This window comes from Sebastes umbrosus, chromosome 4 (genome assembly GCF_015220745.1).
Source record: "Sebastes umbrosus isolate fSebUmb1 chromosome 4, fSebUmb1.pri, whole genome shotgun sequence".
NCBI lineage: Eukaryota > Metazoa > Chordata > Actinopteri > Perciformes > Sebastidae > Sebastes > Sebastes umbrosus.
Window position 1 is genome coordinate 8,490,410 of NC_051272.1, and position 23,141 is coordinate 8,513,550.

Here is a 23,141-nt window from a genome sequence, read left to right on the forward strand (position 1 = left end):
TAAATATTACATGTCCGAAAAGGAGTAGGAAAAACATTTGGTCCAACCCCTTCTCTATAACTCAAACATTTGACTCAATATTTATCATATATTCCTTTTTTTATTTCAATTTCAACCTTGGTAATGAAGTAATGTTTTTCTCCGGTTGTCCATATTAGGTTAGATAATCCTTTATCATATGTTGATAAAGCGTTCCAGCAGCAGAAGGACCTGTGGTATCTCTCTTTCACACACCGTGGAAGAAGCAGTCTGTCACTGAAGAGCGTGCACCTTTTGTAGTCCATCTTCAGAACAATGTAGTTTCACCACGGCAGACTGACGTCACTAACATCAGCCACCGTCTCATCATAATTACAGAGCCTAGTTTTAAGTGCAGTCAGATTCTCCTCACACCACGGTTGTCTTTTTCTAAGTCCTTCTGAATTCTCCTTCTCATCTCTCCTTGACCTCATGATGTTTTCCATCGAGGTTGAGGAAAAGTGGTTAGGAAAAGACATTATGACGTCATTTCTTTTTAACTTTTCGAACGCTCCCTGGTCTCTAATCATCCAGAAAGAGTGAAAACACACCTGTGAGGATGTGCAGGTGCATACTTGGCAGGCTGTCATTATACAGCAAATATCTAATGTAACTGATGACTCAATTGTCTCAATCATTGAGTTTGTTTTTTACTGAGGCTCAAAATAGAAGGTACTTTGATTATAAACCACCATTATCTATAATTGTATATGCATAACTGTCAGATTTTCCTGCCTACAACGGACAGTAAATGTCCAGCAGAGGTCACTCTTTCCTCTAGGCAAAGGCAAGCTACCTTTGTGTCCCTCAGCAATAATAACTCTTTCAGCATTGCAAGCAACCAACAGTCTGATTTCATGTGATTCTCCTCATCTCTCAAAAAAAAAAGCTCAGACTCAGCTTTATCCTGTCTCACACACACACAGATAATCACAAGGTCCAAATAACCTTTTTAAGAAAAGACACAATTCTCTGCTAAATTCATGCAATCCCTCACTGACCCAGCCTCTTATTAGATCTGAGAACAGGAGAACATGTCCCATTCAGTGTTAGGATAGAGAAGAATCGTCCCTGTTCATTATATTGACTCAATTGGATATTCTGTATAATCAGATTTTTTTTTTATTAGGTACTGTTAAGTGTTATTGAAGCACAGTCTGCTGGTTGGTTTTGTATCACACACACATGTCAGAGCCTTCTTTCTACACATTTAACAACAACTTTTACTGCTTTCAAATGCATTTCAACAACAAATTGGACTTTCACATTTAATATTCTGTTTTATGTTTGCTCTAAAGATCAGTTGAGCAATAGTGTGTGCATTTTGGAGTTGCAGTTAGGGAAGTTCAATGTCACACAGTGTAGTAGTGTCACTTTCTGTACAGAGTTTGATCACGTGTCCACCTGAAACTTGAAATGAAACCTGCACTCTTGGCCTGTGCTGTACTAAACTGGGGATGCACGATCCAACTTTTTCAGTCCCGATACCGATACTGATACCTGGGCTTTGGATATCGGCCGATACCGAGTACCGATCCGATACCAGTGTTTGATTAATAAGCTGTGTGCCTCACTGTGTGGGAATGACTGGGATCATTCTTTTATATGTAAGACAACATCAGGCTTGACTTAAACATTGCTTTCCTAACTTTGTAAAACAAAATGTAAAAAATAAATACATAGAAATAAATTTACTGAATTGATATTTATTGTTTATAATAATAAAAAAATAATTAATAATAAATCACACACCAGCAACTTGGTAAAAAAAATATTAAAAATTTACAAGAATTACAATTCAAGTGTAAACCTTTTCAATGCAGCAACAAATTAGTCAAAACTTAAACAGGAATTAAAATGCCACTATAAAATGTATATGGTATACAAACATAGAATTGAATTGAATAGATGGGCCCCAATTGTCACTGATATCCGATCAACCTATTTGAGTCAGTATCGGCCCGATATCCTATCCGGTATCGGTGCTTCTCTACTAAAAACCCATTGACTTCCAGACGTGGGAACCGGAAGTGCTAAAATGCTAACTCATTTCTGGGTTTTATGACTCATTCCTGTTGAACTCTATTATGTCATGATTATTCATCAAACAAAAACCTGATTTGGATTATTACGTTAGCTGTCAGCAGTATATTTATCTTGTCGTATCTTGGGTACAAGAGACAGCAAGAGAGAGAGAGAGTCAATCCCATGATGACTGTGGAACTACAGCAAGAAAGGCTGCTCTGCTGCTTCACAGTCAAACAGTAATGGGGATCAATATGAGCTTAATATTTATTTCTCACAGCCGATTTACCCAGCCCGTGTCTCACTCTAGAAGTAACTATACAGCTGAAGTGCTGACAGTTTGTGGGCTTAACCGCATCTTCACGTGTTATCTCTGTTCCCTTATGGAATGTCTGGAGGTTTTGATCCTCCCTCTCCTGAAACTGTGCGTAACCTGCAACTGATAACAACAGTAAAGTTTCAAGTTCGTTTTAGAAGTCCCGGAACTGTTTCTGCTATTTTGTGAATGATAGTGAAGCGGCTAAGTGGACTGAAATAACAAAAACCACAGCCCGGCAGTCACCAGAAGTTCAGTGGACCCGCAGCAGCTTCTGGGATGAGTGTCAACTGTAAAGCTTTTAGGTTGCGTCACGTTTATCTGGTTATTTATACTGATATAAGAAGCTAGAGGACACTTCACACGCTGTACGGGAGACATAGAAACATTGCACTGATTTGGGCTGTATTTGCTTTCTTATTCATCCATGTTGGGATTTGTTTTAATCATGTATATAAGTCATATAAATGATAGTCCATGATTATTTATCTCCTTGTTTGGGAACACTTAGCCGTTGTTTTTAGCCAGATATTAAGGTTTTTTAAAGGCCCAGTGTGGGAAATGTTAGTTTTTTACCCGTAGTGGTGATTGGAGGGGTTGTAATGTGAGATAAACTTGGTTTGGAAATATTCTTTAGGCAGGACATATTTATCATGTAGCACAATTGGTTTCAAAGAGCTTTGCATAAATTTAAGGCTGCAACTAACGATTATTTTCATTGTTGATTAATCTGTCGATTATTTTCTCGATTAATTCAATGGTTGACAACTAAGCAATTAATCGTTGCAGCTCTTCTGTCTTGTAAATGAAAGATCATTTCATGTTTCACTTTACAAATAAGGCTCATGATTATTTTCATCTTTGTTTGGGACCACTTGGCAGTTGTTTTAGACATATATTAAGGTTTTTTCAAATGCCACGGACCCCTAAAAGCTCCATAGACCCTCACCCAGTGTGAGTAGTAGCGGTGATTTAAAAAAATGTAGTCGATACATGAAGGGGTTGTAATGTGAGATAAACCTATGAAAATGGTTAGGAAATATTCTTTAGGCAAGACATATTTATCGTATAGCACAATTAGTTTCAAAGAGCTTTACATACATGGACCGTAACTAAAGATTATTTTCATTGTCGATTTTTATTTAACTATTTTTTATTTAAAAATTACTCAAACCGATTAATCGATTATCAAATTAATTGGTGATTGATTTAATAGCTGACAACTAATCGATTAATCGTTGCAGCTATCGTGTTTCTCTTTACAAATAAGGCTCATGATTACTTTACTCTTTGTTTGGGACCACTTGGCAGTTGTTTTAGTCATATATTAAGATTTTTTAAATGCCACTGACAGATCATCTCCCAGTGATTTAAAATTTGTGTGGTTGTAATGTGAGATAAACTAATGAAAAGTTTTAGGAAACATTCTGTAGTCAAGACATATTTATCATATAGCACAATTAGTTTCAAAGAGTTTTAAGTACATTTTTACAAAGACAATCCTACAAAAAGAGAGTTACAGAAACTGGATTTCCTTTGAATTAACGTGGAAGAAATATTCCTTATTGACCTCTGGGACCTCCATTGTTCCCTTGCTCTGTGTATGGATCAATATCTGCCTGCTGAAGTGGCCTCATTTGGATCAGCTGGGCTGCACCTCTGCTTGTTGCCACAATATGCGACCCGAGGCGTGGAAGTGACGCGCGTCTCCAGGAGGTTTTTTGGCGAGTCCATAAAGGATGGACTGTCCTCTCACTGTCTGTCACACTGAAGGAGACGCACAGAGGAGAGAGATCACCAGAGGAGGAAGATAACTAAACCGTGACATCATATTTATCGGTGGACAAACTGTACTTCTGGGAATTGAGCCACTCAGGAGAAACACAGATGTGAGCGACGCGCACAGGACAGACTCAGGTGCAGAGAAACCAAAACTGGCGGCGCACTTAGGATGCAGAAGTCACCAGTGGAAGATGCAAACTTCCTCTCCAAATACTTCTTCTGGTAAGACACGTTTTCGTCCTTTTTTTTTATTATCTGAAGGTTTTTCTCTGGAAGGCAAGGTGCAGCTGCTCATTTGGCGACTCGAGTGAGAAATTAAACAGGGAATCAGTTAATAGTGTCAGTAATTTAGAAATGCTTCACTTGCTCCAGTTGGAAATCATTCTGTCTGAGCGCGTTTTGGAGGTTTGATGGTGATTTAATAGTGGACATAACTTGGTGAATGTTTCAAAAGTCGCTTAAAGGGTCATTTAATTGAATTGCGGTCTTGTAATTGCTTTTCCCAATTTTGTCCATGTATCTGTTTTTATGTTTTTTAATTTTTCCCTCAAACAATGTTGTTTGGTTGTGATTTCCCAGAAGTCTTTATAGATATTTAAATCAATATCCTCCTCACAAACACTAACCATACACTGTTTTCCAGTAAAATAACAGTAAAGAACTGGCAGCAGGGTTGCCTTTATGTTACTTTAAAATTAACATTATTATACTGTCGCTGAAATTTACATGAAAAATACAGTTTGAACTTTATTCATTTCACAGTATTTTACAGCTAATTTACTGTTTAAAGATACATTATATAGCTGTTTTTCACCTTTCTTTTACATTACCTTACAAGGAGATTACAACAATATATGTCACTTAAAAAGTACCAGCGAGAGAGAGAGATTGTTCGCACGAGTAACGCGAGTTATGCTCTTGATGTGGTATGTTCTAGAAAACGCTGTGAGGTGTGGGTAGACGCTCCTGGATGTTTTCTAAGTCCTCGATATTTGTGTGGCGTTAAGTAAAACATTATTATTATTATTAACGATAGTAACATTACATTTGGGATTTAAAAAAAGTGAGACTATGTCAACCTTTAATGACTTTTGAGTGACGTTTTTATTATTTTTTCTAAGAATATTCACCACTTTATCTGAATGTCTATGGTTCAATCATTTTATGAGTGGTGGAAGAAGTATTCAGATCCTAAAAGGTGAAAATACTAATACCACACTGTGAAAATACTCCACTATAGAAGTAAAATCCCTGCATTCAAACATTACTTAATTAAAAGTATGTATCAGCAAAATGTACTCAAAATAGCAAAGTAAAAGTACTGATTGTGCTGTAAAATGTTCCCTGTCAGTGTTTTACTATAATATTCGATGTCTCTAGATTAATATTACTGCTGCATTACTGTGTATGTTGCATTATAACTCCTTTATATACTGTTGGCTAGTTTAATCCAGTGGTGGAAGAAGTACTCAGATATTTTACTTGAGTAAAAGTACTAATACTACAGTGTAGAAATATCAGTTACAAGTAAAATCCCTTTATTCAAAACCTTACTTAAGTAAAAAGTATGTAAATATTATCAGCAAAATGTACTCAAAGTATCAAAGTAAGTACTGATTGTGCTGTAAAATGTTCCCTGTCAGTGTTTTACTATAATATCTGATGTTTCTGGATTAATATTACTGCTGCATTACTGTGTATGTTGCATTTTAACTCCTTTATATACTGTTGGCTAGTTTAATCCAGTTGTGGAAGAAGTACTCAGATCTTTTACTTGAGTAAAAATACTAATACTACAGTGTAGAAATACTCTGGTGCATTCAAAATCTTACTTGAGTAAAAGTACAAAAGCATTAGCATCAAAATATACTTAAAGTAAAAGTACTTGTTGGGCAGAATTGTCCCTTTCAGAGAGTTCATATTATTATATATCAGATTATTGGAATATTATTATTGATTCTTTCACACGTTTAAATGTGACAGCTACTTTATCTACTGTCAGATAGTTAAATCTGTAGCGTAGTAGCATATTTAAACTGATTACATGTTTTTTCTGTCAAGTAATTAGTAACTAAATCTGTCATATAAATGCGGTGGTATAAAAAGTACAATATTTCCCTCTTGAGATGTAGTGGAGTAGAAATATAAAGTAGCATTAAATGGAAATACTCAAATAAAGTAAAGTACCTCAAAATTGTACTTGACTACAGTACTTGAGTAAATGTACTTAGTTACTTTCCACCATGGTTAGCAATGCGTCATGGTCTATAAGATCATCATATGTTTGTTGCGTCGCTGTCCTGTGAGAACCACGTATCTCTAAAAAGTCAGAAAAACAGCCTATTTTCAGCTTTGTGACGATGCATTTTCCAGCTGATCCAAGAGGCTTTTTAAAGAATTTATTTAGTTTAAGAAGAATTTTCTCAACACATAAAGGAACACTTCATCCCTCAGTTGATCACAAACATTCAACACATCTGGAGATACGTGTTTTTCACTGGACAGGAAGGAGATGAAAATCTGTAATCTGAAAAGTAACTAAAGCTGTCAGACAAATGTAGTGGAGTAAAAAGTAAAGTAAAGCATTTTACAGCTAAACAGTACACTACAAGATGTTTCTGAAAACATTTGAAGTGAGAAATAGGCATTACAGGAACAGAATAGTGATTCATATTTGATCAGTGCTGCCTAGTTTGACCGTCTGGTTGGAATTTGTGAGTGATCGACAGCTGCCTCCGTTAAATGAACAGCCAATAAGAATGTTCTTTCTCTCTCTGAAATGACCTGTGATTGGTCAAAGTCTCCCGTCATGGGCTAAATTTTTTAAAGCCTGAAAACAGAGCCATGAGGAGGTGCAGAATAAACACTTGAATTACAATATGCTCAAAGGTTATTACGGAATTTTTGCCCGATGATGCTGAAAACAGTCTGCATAGCCTCGCTTTAAGTACAGTACTTAGTTACATTCCTCCACTGATTATAATACACTACGAGTTCTGTTTAAGGATGCACTGATGTGTCCTTTGTCCTCACACTAATGAAAGGTTCCAAAGAAAGAAGCAGGCTTAAAAAGTCAGATGATGCAAACTTCACTATGTCACCTGGCTGGGAGGATTTAGTCATACTGGGGACGAGTAGCAAACATCTGACTTTATCTCCCTTCTCTGTCATTAGTCTGACTGTGAAACCTCAGGGATTACTTCTATTACAACTGACACCAGTTTACATTAAAGATTCCAGACACTCCAAAAGGGTTATCCTCTAACCACACACAAACAAATACATTCAATATAATCTTTCAAATAGAGTGCTGCAGGGATGACGTCTTTTTGTAGGCCAACCCGAACGTTAGCATCACTCTGATTCCCTCGATAAAAAGCCAATAGGATTTTTTCCATTGACTTTTGGATTATTGCAGGAAATAAACTCTGTGTCAAATAAACATTTACTATACTTGCACGTTTTGTTCATCAAGATAATCTCCACAAATGACCACCAGTTTTATCAATTTTGAAGCGTAAATGCTATCGGCAGATGCTAACGTTAGACTATGAATGAACTACACCATGGTCACATGACTTCACATCGCCACCACTGAGCTAAATGCAGACTAGTGTTTAGAGTGATGATGTTTAGTAGTCACATTTAGCCACTTGTTAGCAACCGCCTTTTTTAAGACACATAAAGCTTCAAAATTCTGTGGGATATTTACTGACATATTTTATATCCTAGAGCAAAATGTTAAATTCTCATTAGGTTGTGATAACCACAGACATATTTCAGACATCTAACCAAAAACCCATTAAAAAAAAACCATTGACTTCCAGACGAAGGATCCGGCAGTGCAGAAATGCTAACTCATTTCCGTGTTTTAGGAGTCATTCCTGCAGCACTCTATATCTTCACCTAATTATAAAAAGTATTGTACATGTGTTTGATATACTATACGTACACAGTGTCTTTCAGCAGTGAATAGTAAGATAATGCATCCATAAGTGTTCCAGTGGATTTGAATACAAATACAATTTATAGTAATTTTTTCTACATATTGAGACTATATCTGTTAGCATACTGTATACATAAAGTTTAGCCATAGGCATCTTAGCTTCAAACAGCTAATACCAACGATCTGTCTAACCTGTGGTTTTCCTGCAGGTGGACGACACCGCTGCTGAGGAAGGGCTTCAGGAAGAAGTTGGAGCTGACCGACGTTTATAAGGCTCCGTCTTTTGATCTGGCAGACAACCTCTCTGAGAGACTCGAAAGGTTTGTGCAGTTAAAGTTTGTTTACCCGACCCGTGTTCTCAGTGTTTACATCCCAGCACGCTGACTGAGAATTGTCATGCTGTAGCTCATAAAGACATCTGTGTTATTGGAGAATAGATCAGAAGTAGTCTTCTCCCATACGTCCACCCAAGGCCCCCCCAAGGGAAGAAAGTTTGGGCACCCCTAATCTTATTGATATGTAAATCAAATTCAGCCCTAATATCAGAACTGACTCTGACATAAACATGAGACTGTCTCCTGTTTGCTAGTTGGAGATAATGTTAAAGTGAAGAGTTTAAATGCAGTTCGTGTCATTTGGGGGAACAATATACGTACCCTAAAGTTACTAAAGTGATCAATTTAAAGGGGAAAAAATCCATCCTTCCTCAACACGTTAAATAACCATTTATGGGTCCATTTTATTGTTTGGTGTGCCACTTTTCACATTGAGTGCTGCGATGTCCAAACATATTTTTTGCATTTTCAATGGAGAAACATCAATAGTAAACATAAAATTTTGGCGTGTGTCCCTCAGAATAATAGATCAAAGGCTTCTTTGGAGAGCTGCCATTTCGCACCAATGTTCTCACACATGGCAGAAGTTTGCCTTCAGGGCTTTCTACTGGAAAGGGTTTGTTTTAACCCAAACCATGATCTTTTCCTAAACCTAACCAAGTAGATTTGTTGCCTAAACCTGCGGAGATTTATGCCAGAAAGCCCTGAAGGCATGCTTTATCGCACACAGGGGCAGAAAACAGACCAAAATGCAACACGGCAACAAGTCGGCTCACCCTGTAAACCCTTTTCATAGCAGACATTTTGACTCAATGCAGCTCAATGTAGTAATTTCAAGCCCATTTTGAGAGCTGGTTGTAAGGCATTCTGGGCATCTGAAAATTATGAAAACATGCACAGAAATAGTCTAGGTATGTAACTATTCACTGTATCAACTACACCCATCCATAAACCCAGATGTAGGCAGCATGTTCCCTGCACTATGCGTATCTGATTACCAGCTTTTACTTGAAGTAAAATCTTGAAATCTTTTTTTCGAGGATGATTTCGTAGAAAAATGACAACCTAGAAGTGTGCACCCTTGATGCTTTTTCATACGTGCCCTTTACTGTGCATGTGTTTACAGTAGCCATCCTGTCCTCAGAGTCAATTGAAAATACGGGCTGGCATTTAAATGGAGCTAGACATAAACCAAACCTGTGTGTGCCAAACAAACAACCAGGCAGCAGATGATGGACAAGGTTAACTCTTCTCTCTTTCTGCTTTCGATTTGTATTTCTCCCTTGGTTCATCTGTCTCTCTTGTTATTCACCCTTTCCCACCATGCTGCTCTTTTTTTCCTCTCACTGCCTCTCTTCCTCTCCTTCACTCTCTTTTCTCAAATTAAATGAACCTTAATTGCTTTACTTTTTTCTCTCTTTCTCATCTCAGTGACTGTCAAGTCTTTTTTCTCTCTGCCACCTTAACCACTAGGCCACTGTACGCCCCCTTTCCCTCTCATTAAATCATTGGCTGGTCATTCAAAATCTTGAAATAAGTCATGTAAATTTAAGGCTTTAAAATAATGTTGTTTCTTAAAGGTATAATATGTAACATAGGGATGTCACGAGAAGTGGTACCAAGCCGATGCCAAAATTTCTTAAAACGTGACGGTACTCGTTTTTCTACAGTACCGTGAGTACTGAAATTTGTCGTCTGTGAGATAGATTTTTAATAGTTAAATTTTTCGCAATGGTGGTTGTTTAACAATGAAGACAAAAACTCCCATGATCCCACGCTACTTTACGACGTCATCAAAATCCGTCTTTTGTTATTGTTTTTATTGAAAGACCCCTAGCAGCAGAAATTGAATACTGTACATTAAAACCCAGTCATGGCTGTGCAATGACATAATACGTGCGCATAATTTCATAGTTTTGTTAAACACAAGTAATTATAATGTATTAGTGTTTTTTTCTACCCCTTTTCTCTCTCTACCTACTTCAAATAGCACATTTAAAATTCTAAATATTTCTTCTTGGTCATCTTTTTTTCCATCATTATGTTGTTCTCTTCCATTTATCCCTTTCTCTGCTTTCTCCTCTCAATCCTTTCTTTTACTGTTCTTATAGCACTGAGCAAATGCCACATCTTAGACACATTTGTATTTTCTAAGATTAAATACTCATGTCTTCTTTCTTTCTTTTCTTTCATTTTTACATTGCCTAACAAAGTAAACAGCAGTGTCCCGCGCTGGCCTTGCCTCTTGGTTACCCAGGGCGCTGCGTCACGCTGAATGGTGCCAACAAGCCGGTTAATGTACACGGGTGTTAAAAAGTCGACCTTTAAGAAAGGGCCCGGTGCCCACCGGGTGATGAATGAGCAGCGGTGGGTGATTTTGCTTTCATTATTCCGATCAGGCAAACAGTGAAGGCTTCTGGGAATGTGAACTTTACCGTCCATTAAAGCATGCTGTGTACCGTCAGCCCCTTCATCACCCCCTTAGTTCAGTTCAGTTCAATGAGCATGGAGAGGATTTCATTACGCTGCAAAAAGCTGATATTGTATAGACCTAGAGCTATAAATAAATATAAGTAAAGAAATTGTGTTTTAAATTTAAATGCAACCATGTAAAAAAAAGGATATAACCTACAAATGTAGTGAAGTGCTACATTGCCATCAGTCCAAGATCGTGTGCGGAAATTATTTACAAATAAAGTTACAAGTATGTGAAAAACAACTTGCATTTTTTAGGTAGCGGGCTCAGTTTTAAAGCTAGTGAAGATACCGGCATCATATGAAACTATAAAAACCTAAGGAATCCATTAGTACCAACCATGCCATACTAGCTTGTTGTGAAGGAGGCTAAATAACGCTCCAAACGTACGCTAAATGTTGGCAAGGAAAAACTGTCATGGCCATTTTCAAAGGGGTCTCTTGACCTCTGACCTCCAGATATGTGAATGTAAATGGGTTCTATGGGTACCCACGAGTCTCCCCTTTACAGACATGCCCACTTTATGATAATCACATGCAGTTTGGGACAAGTCATAGTCAAGTCAGCACACTGACACACTGACAGCTGTTGTTGCCTGTTGGGGCTTCAGTTTGTCATGTTATGATTTGTGCATATTTTTTATGCTAAATGCAGTACCTGTGAGGGTTTCTGGACAATATTTGTTATTGTTTTGTGTTGTTAATTGATTTCCAATAATAAATATATACATATATTTGTATAAAGCAAGCATATTTGCCCACTTCCATGTTGATAAGAGTATTAAATACTTGACAAATCTCCCTTTTAGGTACATTTTGAGCAGATAAAAAATGTGATTAATTTGGGATTAATCACAATTAACTATGAACAATCATGCGATTAATCATGATTAAATATTTCAATTGATTGACAACCCTAGAATAAACAAGAGCATGAACAAGATTAAATAATCGCCACAGCATGGTTCTGAAAACTGAGTTGGCAGCCGGCCATCACTAAGTATAACAGAAAATGGAAACACTGAATTGTAATGGCATTGTTGAAGAAACTGTATTTAATGTGGATTCATGATCACTTGATAGGGTCCGTATCGGTGCTGATATCGATTTGGTGGATCAAATCAGTGCATTCTTACCTTGGTTAGTCTACAAATTAAGATAAATATACTCTACAAAGCTGGCAGCAGTATTTGTTTACATCTCAGTCAGCCTCAGTTTTTAGGGCTTGGTAGAGTCCATTGTTATTTCACTTCAGGATATCAATACCTGCGATAGGGAAACACTTACGACTTTGTCCTCTTACTCTGTTTTTATCACTCTGGTCTCCTTCTTCTCTCATCACTCACCGCTGAACTGTTGAGCCAAATCACCCCGGTTATAAATGACCCTCAGAGAACAATGCTGCTACTTACCGCCGCTGTAACTGCCTGCCAGGGCAGTTTGTGGGAAGTTAATCCAACTGTGTTGTAACAAGGGAAACAAACGTAAAGCTACAATAGGCTCAAATATTTTCAGAAAAATCTTTAAAAAGTGTGAAATGCACATCACAAAGTATAAATTATAATAATAAAAATAATAATACTGATAAAAATTAAAATTAGTTGAGAAATAAACAAGTCATTAGACATTTTACTCCTATATTTTTGTGCATTTGTTTCCAGATGACTCTCCCATTAATGGCCAAAGGATTTCTAACAAGGTGAAAAAATAGTTAATAAATGCACTACTAGCTTCTTGTTCTGAATCACCAGCCAAAGTTAAGAAAGGACAGCTGGTTTGTTGCCAGAGTAGTAGTGGACTAATAGAACAGCCAAACTTTGCTGGCATTTGGCTGGTGAATGTGGTCTTCTCTTCACCCTGCCTGCACTGCTGTTTAACTGTGTTGTAACTCTGTCCTCCCTGCAGAGAATGGGACAGAGAGGTGGTGTCAGCCAAGAACAACAAGCCCAAGCTGATGAGAGCGCTGGCCCGATGCTTCATCGGCCCTTTCGCCTTCTTTGGTGTCCTCCTCTACCTCGGGGTGAGTCTGTCCTGTCGGTCTGTTGTCTTTGGACGAAGCAGATCTGACTTAAGGAAGTAATTAACGCTGCCATAATGGATCACACCAATGAGTTAGAGATATAAACTCCTCATTCTTATGCTCTGTTCAAAATTATGTCAGGTTTATTCTGATAAAATCAATCTCTTAAGCCCGACGGACCCGGTACCTGGTTGAAACAGGTCATACCCTGTGGCGTAGTTACAAAAAAGTTGCGATGTAAGATGATCTATTTATAGAAGATATGCATGCCATAAAGTTTTGAAAACCTGGTATTCAGCTTTCAAAATCTGTAACCAACTGTATGTTGTCCAAACTCTGTCTTATTACGAAGTATTTTAACAATATAGTCGTACAGAAATAAACTTAGTAAATATAAGAACAAGTTGTGATAAAAATAATATAAGATCATTTTCTCATATGTCTACAATATCATGCTTGGTATCGTTGGAAACTACACATTCTGAGCGTTCCAATGCACCTAAAACGCCTAGTCAATATAGTCAATATAGTCTATATTGTGCTCCTCCCTGTGAAGTGGGAAATGGAGAAGGTTTTAGTAAGTAAAATGTAACTGATATTTAGAATCATCATTACCTCCTAGAGCCTAAATTGTTGTCTTCATATTGCTTACTAGACCAACAGTAAAAACACAAAAGCATTCAATGTATAGTAAACAAGAAAAGTCAATAAATCATCCAATTTGTAAACAGAAAATGTTTGGTATTTTACTTTTACACAGGTTTTTCCCACCTATTATTGATTAGAAAGTTTAATATCCCACTGTATAAATGCTGCCTGAGACAGGTATCCATCCTGCTAACAATAAGTAAGGGATAGCCGGTCAAGAAACCCCGACAGGGCGATGCCTTCTCGTATCACCCTGAAGGGGTTTCTATCACAACAATGACCCGCTAGCTGCACATTATCCCGCTTATTACACGGCTACTTACTTAAGAAATCAATAATTTGACACAATAACGGTCCTCCAGAGTCCGACATCAGAACCGCGCCCATAGCAACAGTCTGTTATACATAGCAACGGTCTGCTATAAAGAAATAACAGAACGCCGTGATTAACCAATCAGAATCAAGTATTCAAGAATGCCAGGTTATAAGATTATATAAAATATTGTAATCACAGAATAACTAGTTTCTTCACATTAAAAAATGCTCAAATATAATGATAGTTGATGTGTTAGTTTTAAAAATTCCCACAGTTACCACCAGTCCTCGTCACACACGCTGTTGTTTCACTGCCAGCTCCACCTGTATGTGTGAGTGTGTGTTAACAGTGTTAACAGTGTTGGGGTGGTGAGGGCCTATAGAGCCACAGTGCCATGATGACGCACACAAATCACAAGCATGTCGCACCATAGTGTCGCAAACCCATCTCACTGTCCCGGACTCATGGGGAAGGAGGTGGCGACAGCAGCCGGTGCGTCAGTTAATACAGTTGGTTAGGTGGTTGTCATGACGACAAGAATGCCTGTTAGATGTTAAAGAGGTTGTGTGGGAAAAAACAGAAAAGCTCTGAGGAAGTTTTCTCAGTAGAAGCCGAAGGAGTTTCTTAGAACAGTATATTAGGGCCATTTAATATTCAGAGAAAAAAACTCAAATCAGTATGTTGTTTTCTTCTGAATAGGCCCAATTCACAACAATGTCTCTTCAAATTCCGGATGATTATGATAATATGGTGATTCCGAGCTAAAATCAGAGTTTTTCCTTATTTCTGAAGCTGATTGCAAAGTATGATTTGGTCAGATCATCCATTGCATGTACACGGCATAATACAGAGCAAGCAGCGGCGTCTGTTGTGTGATGAGGTTGATCCAACTTTGCAAAGTGAAGCGATGCGGTTCCTTGACAAAAAACAAAAAAATCTCATAAATTTATGACATTAATCTCAGAGTTTCTACATTTTTCTCGCAAATTTATGAGTTTATAATCTCAAAAATTCAGTATTTTTCTCTGAATATTACCCCCTCCCCCAGCTCCGTAATTACTTTTTTTTTTTCAACATACAGTGTACCTAATATACTGTCGTAGTTTCTGATTGTTTTTATGTTCTAACATATTTAGTAGAATCTCAGTTATGTTACGGTTAAATTATAAATTGTGATATTGACTTATGTCAAATCAATCATCATCATCTCTTGTCTTCTTGTCCTATCTCTTGGTTGTAGGAGGCTTCCAAGACTGTGCAGCCTCAGCTTCTGGGTCGGATCATCGCCTCCTTCGACCCGTTCCACGCTCCGGAGCGGAACCAGGGATATTTCCTGGCCCTGGGCCTCTGCCTCCTCTTCACCGCCCGCTTCCTCCTGCTGCAACCTGCCATCTTTGGCCTGCATCACCTGGGCATGCAGATCCGCATCGCCCTTTTCAGTCTTATATACAAGAAGGTAAGGGGTGGACAGAGTTGTTTCTGTAAAATATATTCACGGGTTGAGACAATTTTGCAACCTCAGTTCCTTTTGTCAGCTTTATGTCTTAAGTTATGCCGAAAATGTATTGTCGCCTAGCAAAAATAAGGTGTTTTTCATTGATTCTAGATTCAGAGATTACGACAACAGTGATATTTAATAATCATATTTCATTAAATCTTATTTGCAACATAATAATGAGTGTAAACAGTAGAATATTTGCCTCTGAAATGTTGTGGAGTGTAAAGTCTACCAAACCTTGTAGCCAGAGACACTGTGGGCCTTTTTCTCCGACACAGCGGCTATAAGTCACTGCTGTAACAAGCATTTGTTGGAACAAAACAAAACAACCCAGCTGTAAGACACTTGTGTGTGTGTGAGCATTTGTCAGCTTTTTTTCATGCTATTGTTTTTAAGATCAGACTGAATGCGTCCAGCTTGTTCAGCATGCCTGACTGAACGTTCCCAGAAAGCTCCTCACATTTGGAAGTCCAGCGGTGGCGATCCACAGGCAGCTGTGAGGCGGCGAGGCAGGCTGGTGTCAAAACGTGGCCACTTGTCAGCGGCTTTCTCTCGACCAATTCACGTTCTACCTTCTGTGCTTCAACTAACTGCTGACCTTTGACCTTTTCAGACACTGAAGCTGTCCAGCCGAGTCTTGGATAAGATCAGCACTGGTCAGCTGGTCAGTCTGATGTCCGCCCACCTCAACAAGCTGGATGAGGTGAGAAAAAAACATTTTTATTATCTGATATATATAATGAAGCAGGTTTTGCTTTTGAATTTTACTGTCCCACAAATTGCTAATCTCATCTCTGGCAATTAACCCTCTGAACCCCAAGCAGTTTTTGTTCCTGTCAGATTTTACTCACTGTGGCCTCGTTTTTCACTTCAATATAAAAGTCCTGCCCCTCTATAGAAACTGCACAATCATGGCTGGAAATAGAGAGAACACAAGTGTTACCAATATTGGGAAAAAATGGGGGCTCCACATACTATACATTTTTAACTATTTACATTTTTACAACTTCTCTTGTCCTCTCCTCTGTTCTGCAGTTCAGTCAAAGTTTCAGAGTTTTTGTCTTGTGACTGTTGGTCTCAGCCGAGTTATTCACAGCTTCCCAGGAGCGCAGAATTTTATGTTTTTTAGATGAGACATGTAGAAAAAAGGGATTTTGATCAGCCGGTTAGACTGTTATCAGGTCATTAAATGGGCGATATCAGTGGTTGGAGCCGTCATAGATGTGGGTCAGAAGGGTCCCGCTGCACCCATTAATAGGTTTTTATTATTGACTTACGTGGACGATCACCGAAATAAGGAATAAAAGAAGATGTCAGTGACCCCTAGTGACCGTAGTAATTATGACAGGAGCAAAAGCAGAAGTCAGGTGCCGTAGTGTAGACGGTGTGAAACTCTATATGGTTTGGAAGTTGGGGTCGATGGATGGGAAAGAAGACAGGGTTTTCACCCAGGAGGCCGGGGTTTGCATCCCGTTTGTAACCGACTAATTGAGTATCAGCCATAACATTTGAGTCCAGGTAAGGGATCTATGAAGGCTCCCCAAAACCTCTTCCTTCTTCCTTACTCTGTAGAGGATCTTCTCTAGAGTACAATACGATGTTAATTTATTGATGTGAGGGAGTTCACAGTTCCAGTTTAAGTCACTTTTTTTTAAGTTTGAAGAAACAATACAGTTGTTTTCCACTCATAAATTGGTGGGGGGAATGTTTTTGTCTCCACAGGCGGGATCAGGGGGAAATTAAGATCAACAGTTCACACCTTCACTGACTTCAGTGAATCTGTTTGATTACCCAACACAGAGCCATGTGTTCTTCATACTGAGGGACAATTAGAGCACAATAGATGTGTAACAATACACACACGTTTACAAACAAACACCCAGTGAGGTGTGGACATTTAGGCAAAGTATTCTGTGAAATAGTCAGAGGGTATATAAACGTGTGTGTGTGTGTAGACTGAACTCAGTGTTGCCTCGGGTCTCACTGAGGCGTTGAATGTGGAAACACTGTGACACCTGCTTTGAGACAATTATCACCTGGCTCGGATGTGACTTGGCCGATGCACCACTCTCTCCTTATAATGCCTGGTGGGGGTTACCTCGTCTGGTTCTCTGTGTGTGGGTGTGGGTGCGTGTGTGTGTGTGTGAGTTGATTATCTTTATAGGTGAGTGGATGAAAGGGAGCTTATTGAGGTTGAGACCTGAGAGTTTCTCACCTTACAGTACAGCTGAGGCTCATCAGCTCAGTGCTGACTGGATGAAAGTGGTTTCCTCGAAACAGAATTCAATTTCTTCTTTTCTTTTCTCTCTTTCTAGCCTTTTGTGATTGCATAAGTTTTGTTCTGTCTTGCTTTCATTGTAATCATTGTAATTCAGTCTGCACAATTAATCAAAATTTTATCAAAATCGCCATATGGTCTATTGTAATTTTCAAATCGCAGGAGGTGCAATATTTGATAAAGGCGCAATGTGTGTCAAAACAGAAGTGTCAGAAAATGTTGAATGTCGATCAGTGTTTCCCAAAGCCCAAGATGACGTCATTAAATGTCTTGTTTTGTCCATAGCTCAAAGATATTCAGTTTACTGTGATAGAGGAGTAAAGAAACCAGAAAATATTCACATTTAAGAAGCTGGAATCAGAGAATTCAGACTTTTTCCTTTTTGAAAAATTACTCAAACCGATTAATTGATTGATTAATCAGCTGCTGTCCTCTGCTAACTTTTCAGAGCCACCTTTCAAGCCTACATGTAGTGCGTTATGATACAGAAAACAAAGGACCTGACCTTTGACCTCTGTGGTCAGGAGAGCAAAAGAACATTTCCTTGCTGGAAAGTGTCACAGTATTCCTCCTGTAATAAAAGTCATATTCCAGTTATGCTCACTGATGTGATCTCTGTGTACCGTCTATGTTTATTCCAGAGCTTGGGTCTGGCCCACTTTGTATGGATCACCCCCCTGCAGTGTATTCTGTGTGTGGGTCTGATCTGGGAGCTGATCGAGGTGAACGGCTTTTGTGCGCTGGCAGCTCTGACTCTGCTGGGCATCATCCAGGCCTGGCTCTCCCAGAAGATGGGACCGCACCGGTGGGGAAACACTTCCACACATCCACTCATATTAAAGAACATATACAGTATATAAGTATATTCGAACGAGGGCTGTCCTCGACCAAAGAAATTCTTAGTCGACTAACACTCGTACAATTTTGTTGACTAATTGATTAGTTGATTTCATCAACAGATCTCTGAAACTGAGTTTCTCCGCAAAGAATCACACAAAAGCACCACTTTAAATCTGGTGTTTACCAGAGATGAGCTCATGAGTTTCTTGGAAAATAAGTCATTCAGCATGAAAAAAGCATAAAAAATTAAATCCCCGAAATAAATTTTAGTTGACTAAGACTAAAACCACCGATTAGTCGACTAAGAGGGGGCAACCCTAGTTACAACCATACATACATTTCTCCTGATAACTTTGCACCTTGTTGTCTAACAAGTTGCTACATACTGTACATACATTTTTATGCTGTTGCTTTCATATTTTATTTATACAGAAATGTGAATGTGAGCATGTTTGTGCACGTGCAGCTGCGTGTTGTGATATGCGTGTTCATGCTTGAATGTATGCAGGGCTCGACAGTAACGGTAACAACCATTGGCAACCTTTTTTAGAAATTGGCAACCAATTCTTGGCTTTTGAACATATATATATAAAAAAAGAAACGACAAAACGTGTACCCCAAAATACACATTTTATTAAATATATATTATAAAATATATATATATATATTTTTTTTTTTAAAGACATTTTTTTAAAATATTTATTGGTGGGATTCAGCACAAAGATCCAGAAAACAAAAATTTCAAAGGGACAGAACGTATTAACATGCAACCAGTGACTTGATTTATTTTTAAGGGACCTGTGAAGAACATGACAACAGCTGCACTACTGGTATTTTGTATAGCAGGAATTAGGGATGGACACGTTAACTGATAACACTTAAGATTCAAATTGTGTAATTTATCATATAAAACACATAATACAAAGCTTTTAGTCTTTTATGTCACATTGTCATTATTAAGCTGACGTATAACTACATAGTATCTTAATTACTCATAATACAAGGTGACTAAAAATGGCAACCATATTTTCAGTTTCGGCAGCAAAAGCATGCCCGTACACTTGTGAGGATACAGAAATCTGCTTCTATGCATGTATGATAGTGCCGTAAGTAAAACTGTGTCCCGTAAACAGGGCTGAGCGAGCAGGGATGATCAGCCGCCGCCTGGCTCTCACCTCGGAGATCGTGGAGAACATCCACTCTGTGAAGGCGTACGGTTGGGAGGATGTGATGGAGACCATCATCAAGAACATCAGGCAGTAAGACACCAAAACACACAACAACTGTACCACAAAAGGACCATCTCCTACAGCTATTATCTATTCTTTTTAATACCCAAGTTGTTTTAACAATGTATCTGCTGGTCATTTAAACTTATGAAAAAGTCTGTAGATAACAGAAAGCTGTTAAAGCATCCAGTATCTTATATATTTACCATATGTACATTGATGATGTCATAGATATACTGTAATAAATGAGCAGGAAAAAGAAACAGGAGAAAGAGAGTCTGCCGACGGCCCTCTCAAAAGCCTTCGACTGTGCAGTGGAAACGGAATCAAGCTGGTGCTAAAATTGAGAGAGAGATGTTAAAACATGTGGTTAACCAACAGAACCACGCTGGCGTCACTGGTGCCAGAATCAGGATCACTGTAATTGGCAAGTACAATAAACGTACGGAGAGGAGTTTTGGTGTCATGATGCAGAAATATTTTTGATAAACTATCAGAGCTAACACAGAGCCACCAAGACTTCACATTGACCTGATAATCGCATCATGAAAAATGAACATGCCGTTAACCAAAATGCCTTTTTGGAAGTTGGTTGCTCCTTGAAAACACAAGACAGGTCTTGTAATTGCACCAGCAATAAAGCTTTATTGTATTAGTATTATTTTATGTATTTACTATGGCTGTCAAAGTTAATGCGATAACTAATTTCTTCATATAAAACTAGAAAATCTAAGGAATCAATTAGTTCCAACCATGTCATACTAGCTTGAAGGAGGTTAAATAACGCTCCAAACTTGCGCTACATTTTGACGAGGAAAAACTGTCATGGCCATTTTCAAAGGGGTCCCCTGACCTCTGACCTCCAGATATGTGAATAAAAATGGGTTCTATGGATACCCACGAGTCTCCCCTTTACAGACATGCCTGCTTTATGATAATCACATGCAGTTTGGGGCAAGTTATACTCAAGTCAGCACACTGACACACTGACTGTTGTTGGGCTTGAGTTTGCCATGTTATGATTTGAGCATATTGTTTCTGCTAAATGCAGATTTCTGGCCAATATTTGTCATTGTTTTGTGTTGTTAATTAATTTCCAATAATAAATATATACATATATTTGCATAAAGCAGCATATTTGCCCACTCCCATGTTAGTATTAAATACCTTACTTCCTTTAAGGTACATCCTGAACAGATTAAAAGGTGATTCATTTGCTTTTAATCGATTGACAGTCCTCGTTTTTACATATGAAATTTGAAAGTCATTCAAAGAATAATCTTTTACTTTCCTCTGTCCCACTTCCCCTCCCTCCTCAGGGACGAGATGACGCTTACGAGGAAGATTGGCTCTCTGCGTTACTTCTACAGCGCCTCGTACTTCTTCTCCGCCATCTTGGTCATCGTGTCTGCCATCGTTCCGCACGCGCTCAGTAAAGGCATCATCCTGCGCCGTATCTTCACCACGGCCTCCTACTGCATGGTGCTGAGGATGACGCTGACCCGCCAGCTGCCGGGATCCATCCAGATGTGGTACGACACACTGGCTCTGGTCAAGAAGATCGAGGTGGGTTCACAGAAGGGGGACATAATAATAATAAGAAATTCAATCTGTAAAAAGTATACTGTATATGATATACTGATCATTGTTTTGTTTTCTCCAGGATTTTTTGACGAAGGAAGAATACAGAGTGCTGGAATACAACCTGACCACCACTGAGCTGGAGATGGTCAACGTTTCTGCATCCTGGGACGAGGTTTGTTCATCTGTCTGTTTGTCACTGAACATTTATACCAAGTACTGTAGGTTTAGAGTTTGTGTCAAACAAAACTCACAATATGAAACAGTATTTCTGGATAACTTTCAGACTTTTCTGGATGACATAACATGCAGGGCACTTAAAACAAATATCCCACTCTTGTATCAAAAAGGGGTTGTAGCCCACAAATCAAGAAGAAAATATAGGCTGCTTGGATCTTTTGACAACAGACTAAAGTCTCACTGGTTTTTAGTGCCATGCCAACTCTAATGAAGATCACTCACGATGCAGCACTGTGCCGAAATCGACTGAAAACCTGCTGAAAACACATATGGAACTGATCCCCCTGGGTTATGCAAATACTAAGACAACTTAGCTCAAAGTGAGCTACAGGAATAAATAGAAACAGGGCGTCTGACAGCTTAGAATTGCGTCGCTTGTGGCCAGTTAGGACACAAAAAGAGATATTCAAATAGTACGAATCTATGTTGTTTTTTTTTAGAACGAATGTTCGAAGGTCATTTTTGGCCAATTTTGGCAGCCCTAATCGAGACAGATATGTAAAACTGAGTTTCTCCACAAAGAATAACACAAAAGCACCACTTTAAATCTTATCTTTACCAGAAATGTGCTTATAAGTTTCTTGGAAATAAGTTATTCTGCACGAAAAAGCATAAAAAACGACTAATCGACTAAAGAAATCAATGACTAACCGACTGAGAGGGGGCAGCCCTACTTGAGAGTACCAACAAGTATCAAATATGTTTATGTAATATGTTATATGATAAATTGTTATCTGACTCTCATGTCAATATTGGTATATAATATTGGCCACAGAATTCCAGCATCGGTCAGGTTATAGGAGAGAAGTGAGAGCTCCCTAACCTAATCCACTGAGCATTACAGGTATAGTAGTTAAATCGGTGGGACTGATCTATAGGCAGAGGCTGTTAACGTCCTCTAACAGGTGTGATTCGTTGACCACCCAATACCGTGAGAACACTAACGTCCAGCTGAGTCTTTTTCCGTCACTTTGCATAATTAATTATTGCGATGTCGTCACCAAACTTTGCCTTTGCTGGGAACACTCTGAATCTCCCTTTGAGATTCAGAGTTGTGTTCATCACCTAATTCCCAGATTCTCCTCTTGCCTTCTCCTCTTCCTGGAATGTGCCATTCTCCGATGAATGGAGGGGGGGTGTTGCCTTTCTTTACTGCTGACAGTGTGGACGTCAGCTCATTAGAATGAGAATCGCACATGCAAACCTATACAAACCGCAGCAAGTTGCGGCGTTAGAGGAACGGTGACCCATAAAATGTCACACTGGTCAATGATTAAACCGACGAGTCAAGCAGAGTTCCCCTTTTTCCATGATGAGTCATCAGTGATGTGTCATCCATGAATCTTTACAGAGCCGGTGAGAGATGAGGTGAAATAAGGCCATTGTGAGACTTGTCGTGTCTTTGGAGAATCTCTTGTTTCTCACAGCAGTTTGGCCTGCTGTCACTGTCTGAAAGCACTCAGCCCTGAAGTTGGCAGCTATTTAAACAAAAGGAAAAAACACAAATCAAGTACATGCCATACACATAGAATGATAAGCGTAGTGTGGTACAGTGTTGTAAAAGTAAACTGTAGCCCGAAAGCATGGGGCACTG

The 23,141-nt window shown here is 38.7% G+C and overlaps 1 protein-coding gene across 1 annotated transcript in view; it reads left to right on the forward strand.

Moving 5' to 3' along the window:
* The first annotated feature begins 4,093 nt into the window (after positions 1 to 4,093).
* cftr (CF transmembrane conductance regulator) overlaps positions 4,094 to 23,141 on the forward strand; it is a 45,866-nt gene continuing 26,818 nt past the window's right edge. The window contains exons 1-9 of the mRNA XM_037768110.1: positions 4,094 to 4,363; positions 8,297 to 8,407; positions 12,803 to 12,917; positions 15,122 to 15,337; positions 15,993 to 16,082; positions 18,299 to 18,462; positions 19,631 to 19,756; positions 21,046 to 21,292; positions 21,390 to 21,482. Of these exons, the coding sequence (XP_037624038.1) occupies positions 4,311 to 4,363; positions 8,297 to 8,407; positions 12,803 to 12,917; positions 15,122 to 15,337; positions 15,993 to 16,082; positions 18,299 to 18,462; positions 19,631 to 19,756; positions 21,046 to 21,292; positions 21,390 to 21,482 (1,215 nt within the window). The 5' untranslated portion in view covers positions 4,094 to 4,310. The remainder of the gene's footprint in view (positions 4,364 to 8,296; positions 8,408 to 12,802; positions 12,918 to 15,121; positions 15,338 to 15,992; positions 16,083 to 18,298; positions 18,463 to 19,630; positions 19,757 to 21,045; positions 21,293 to 21,389; positions 21,483 to 23,141) is intronic.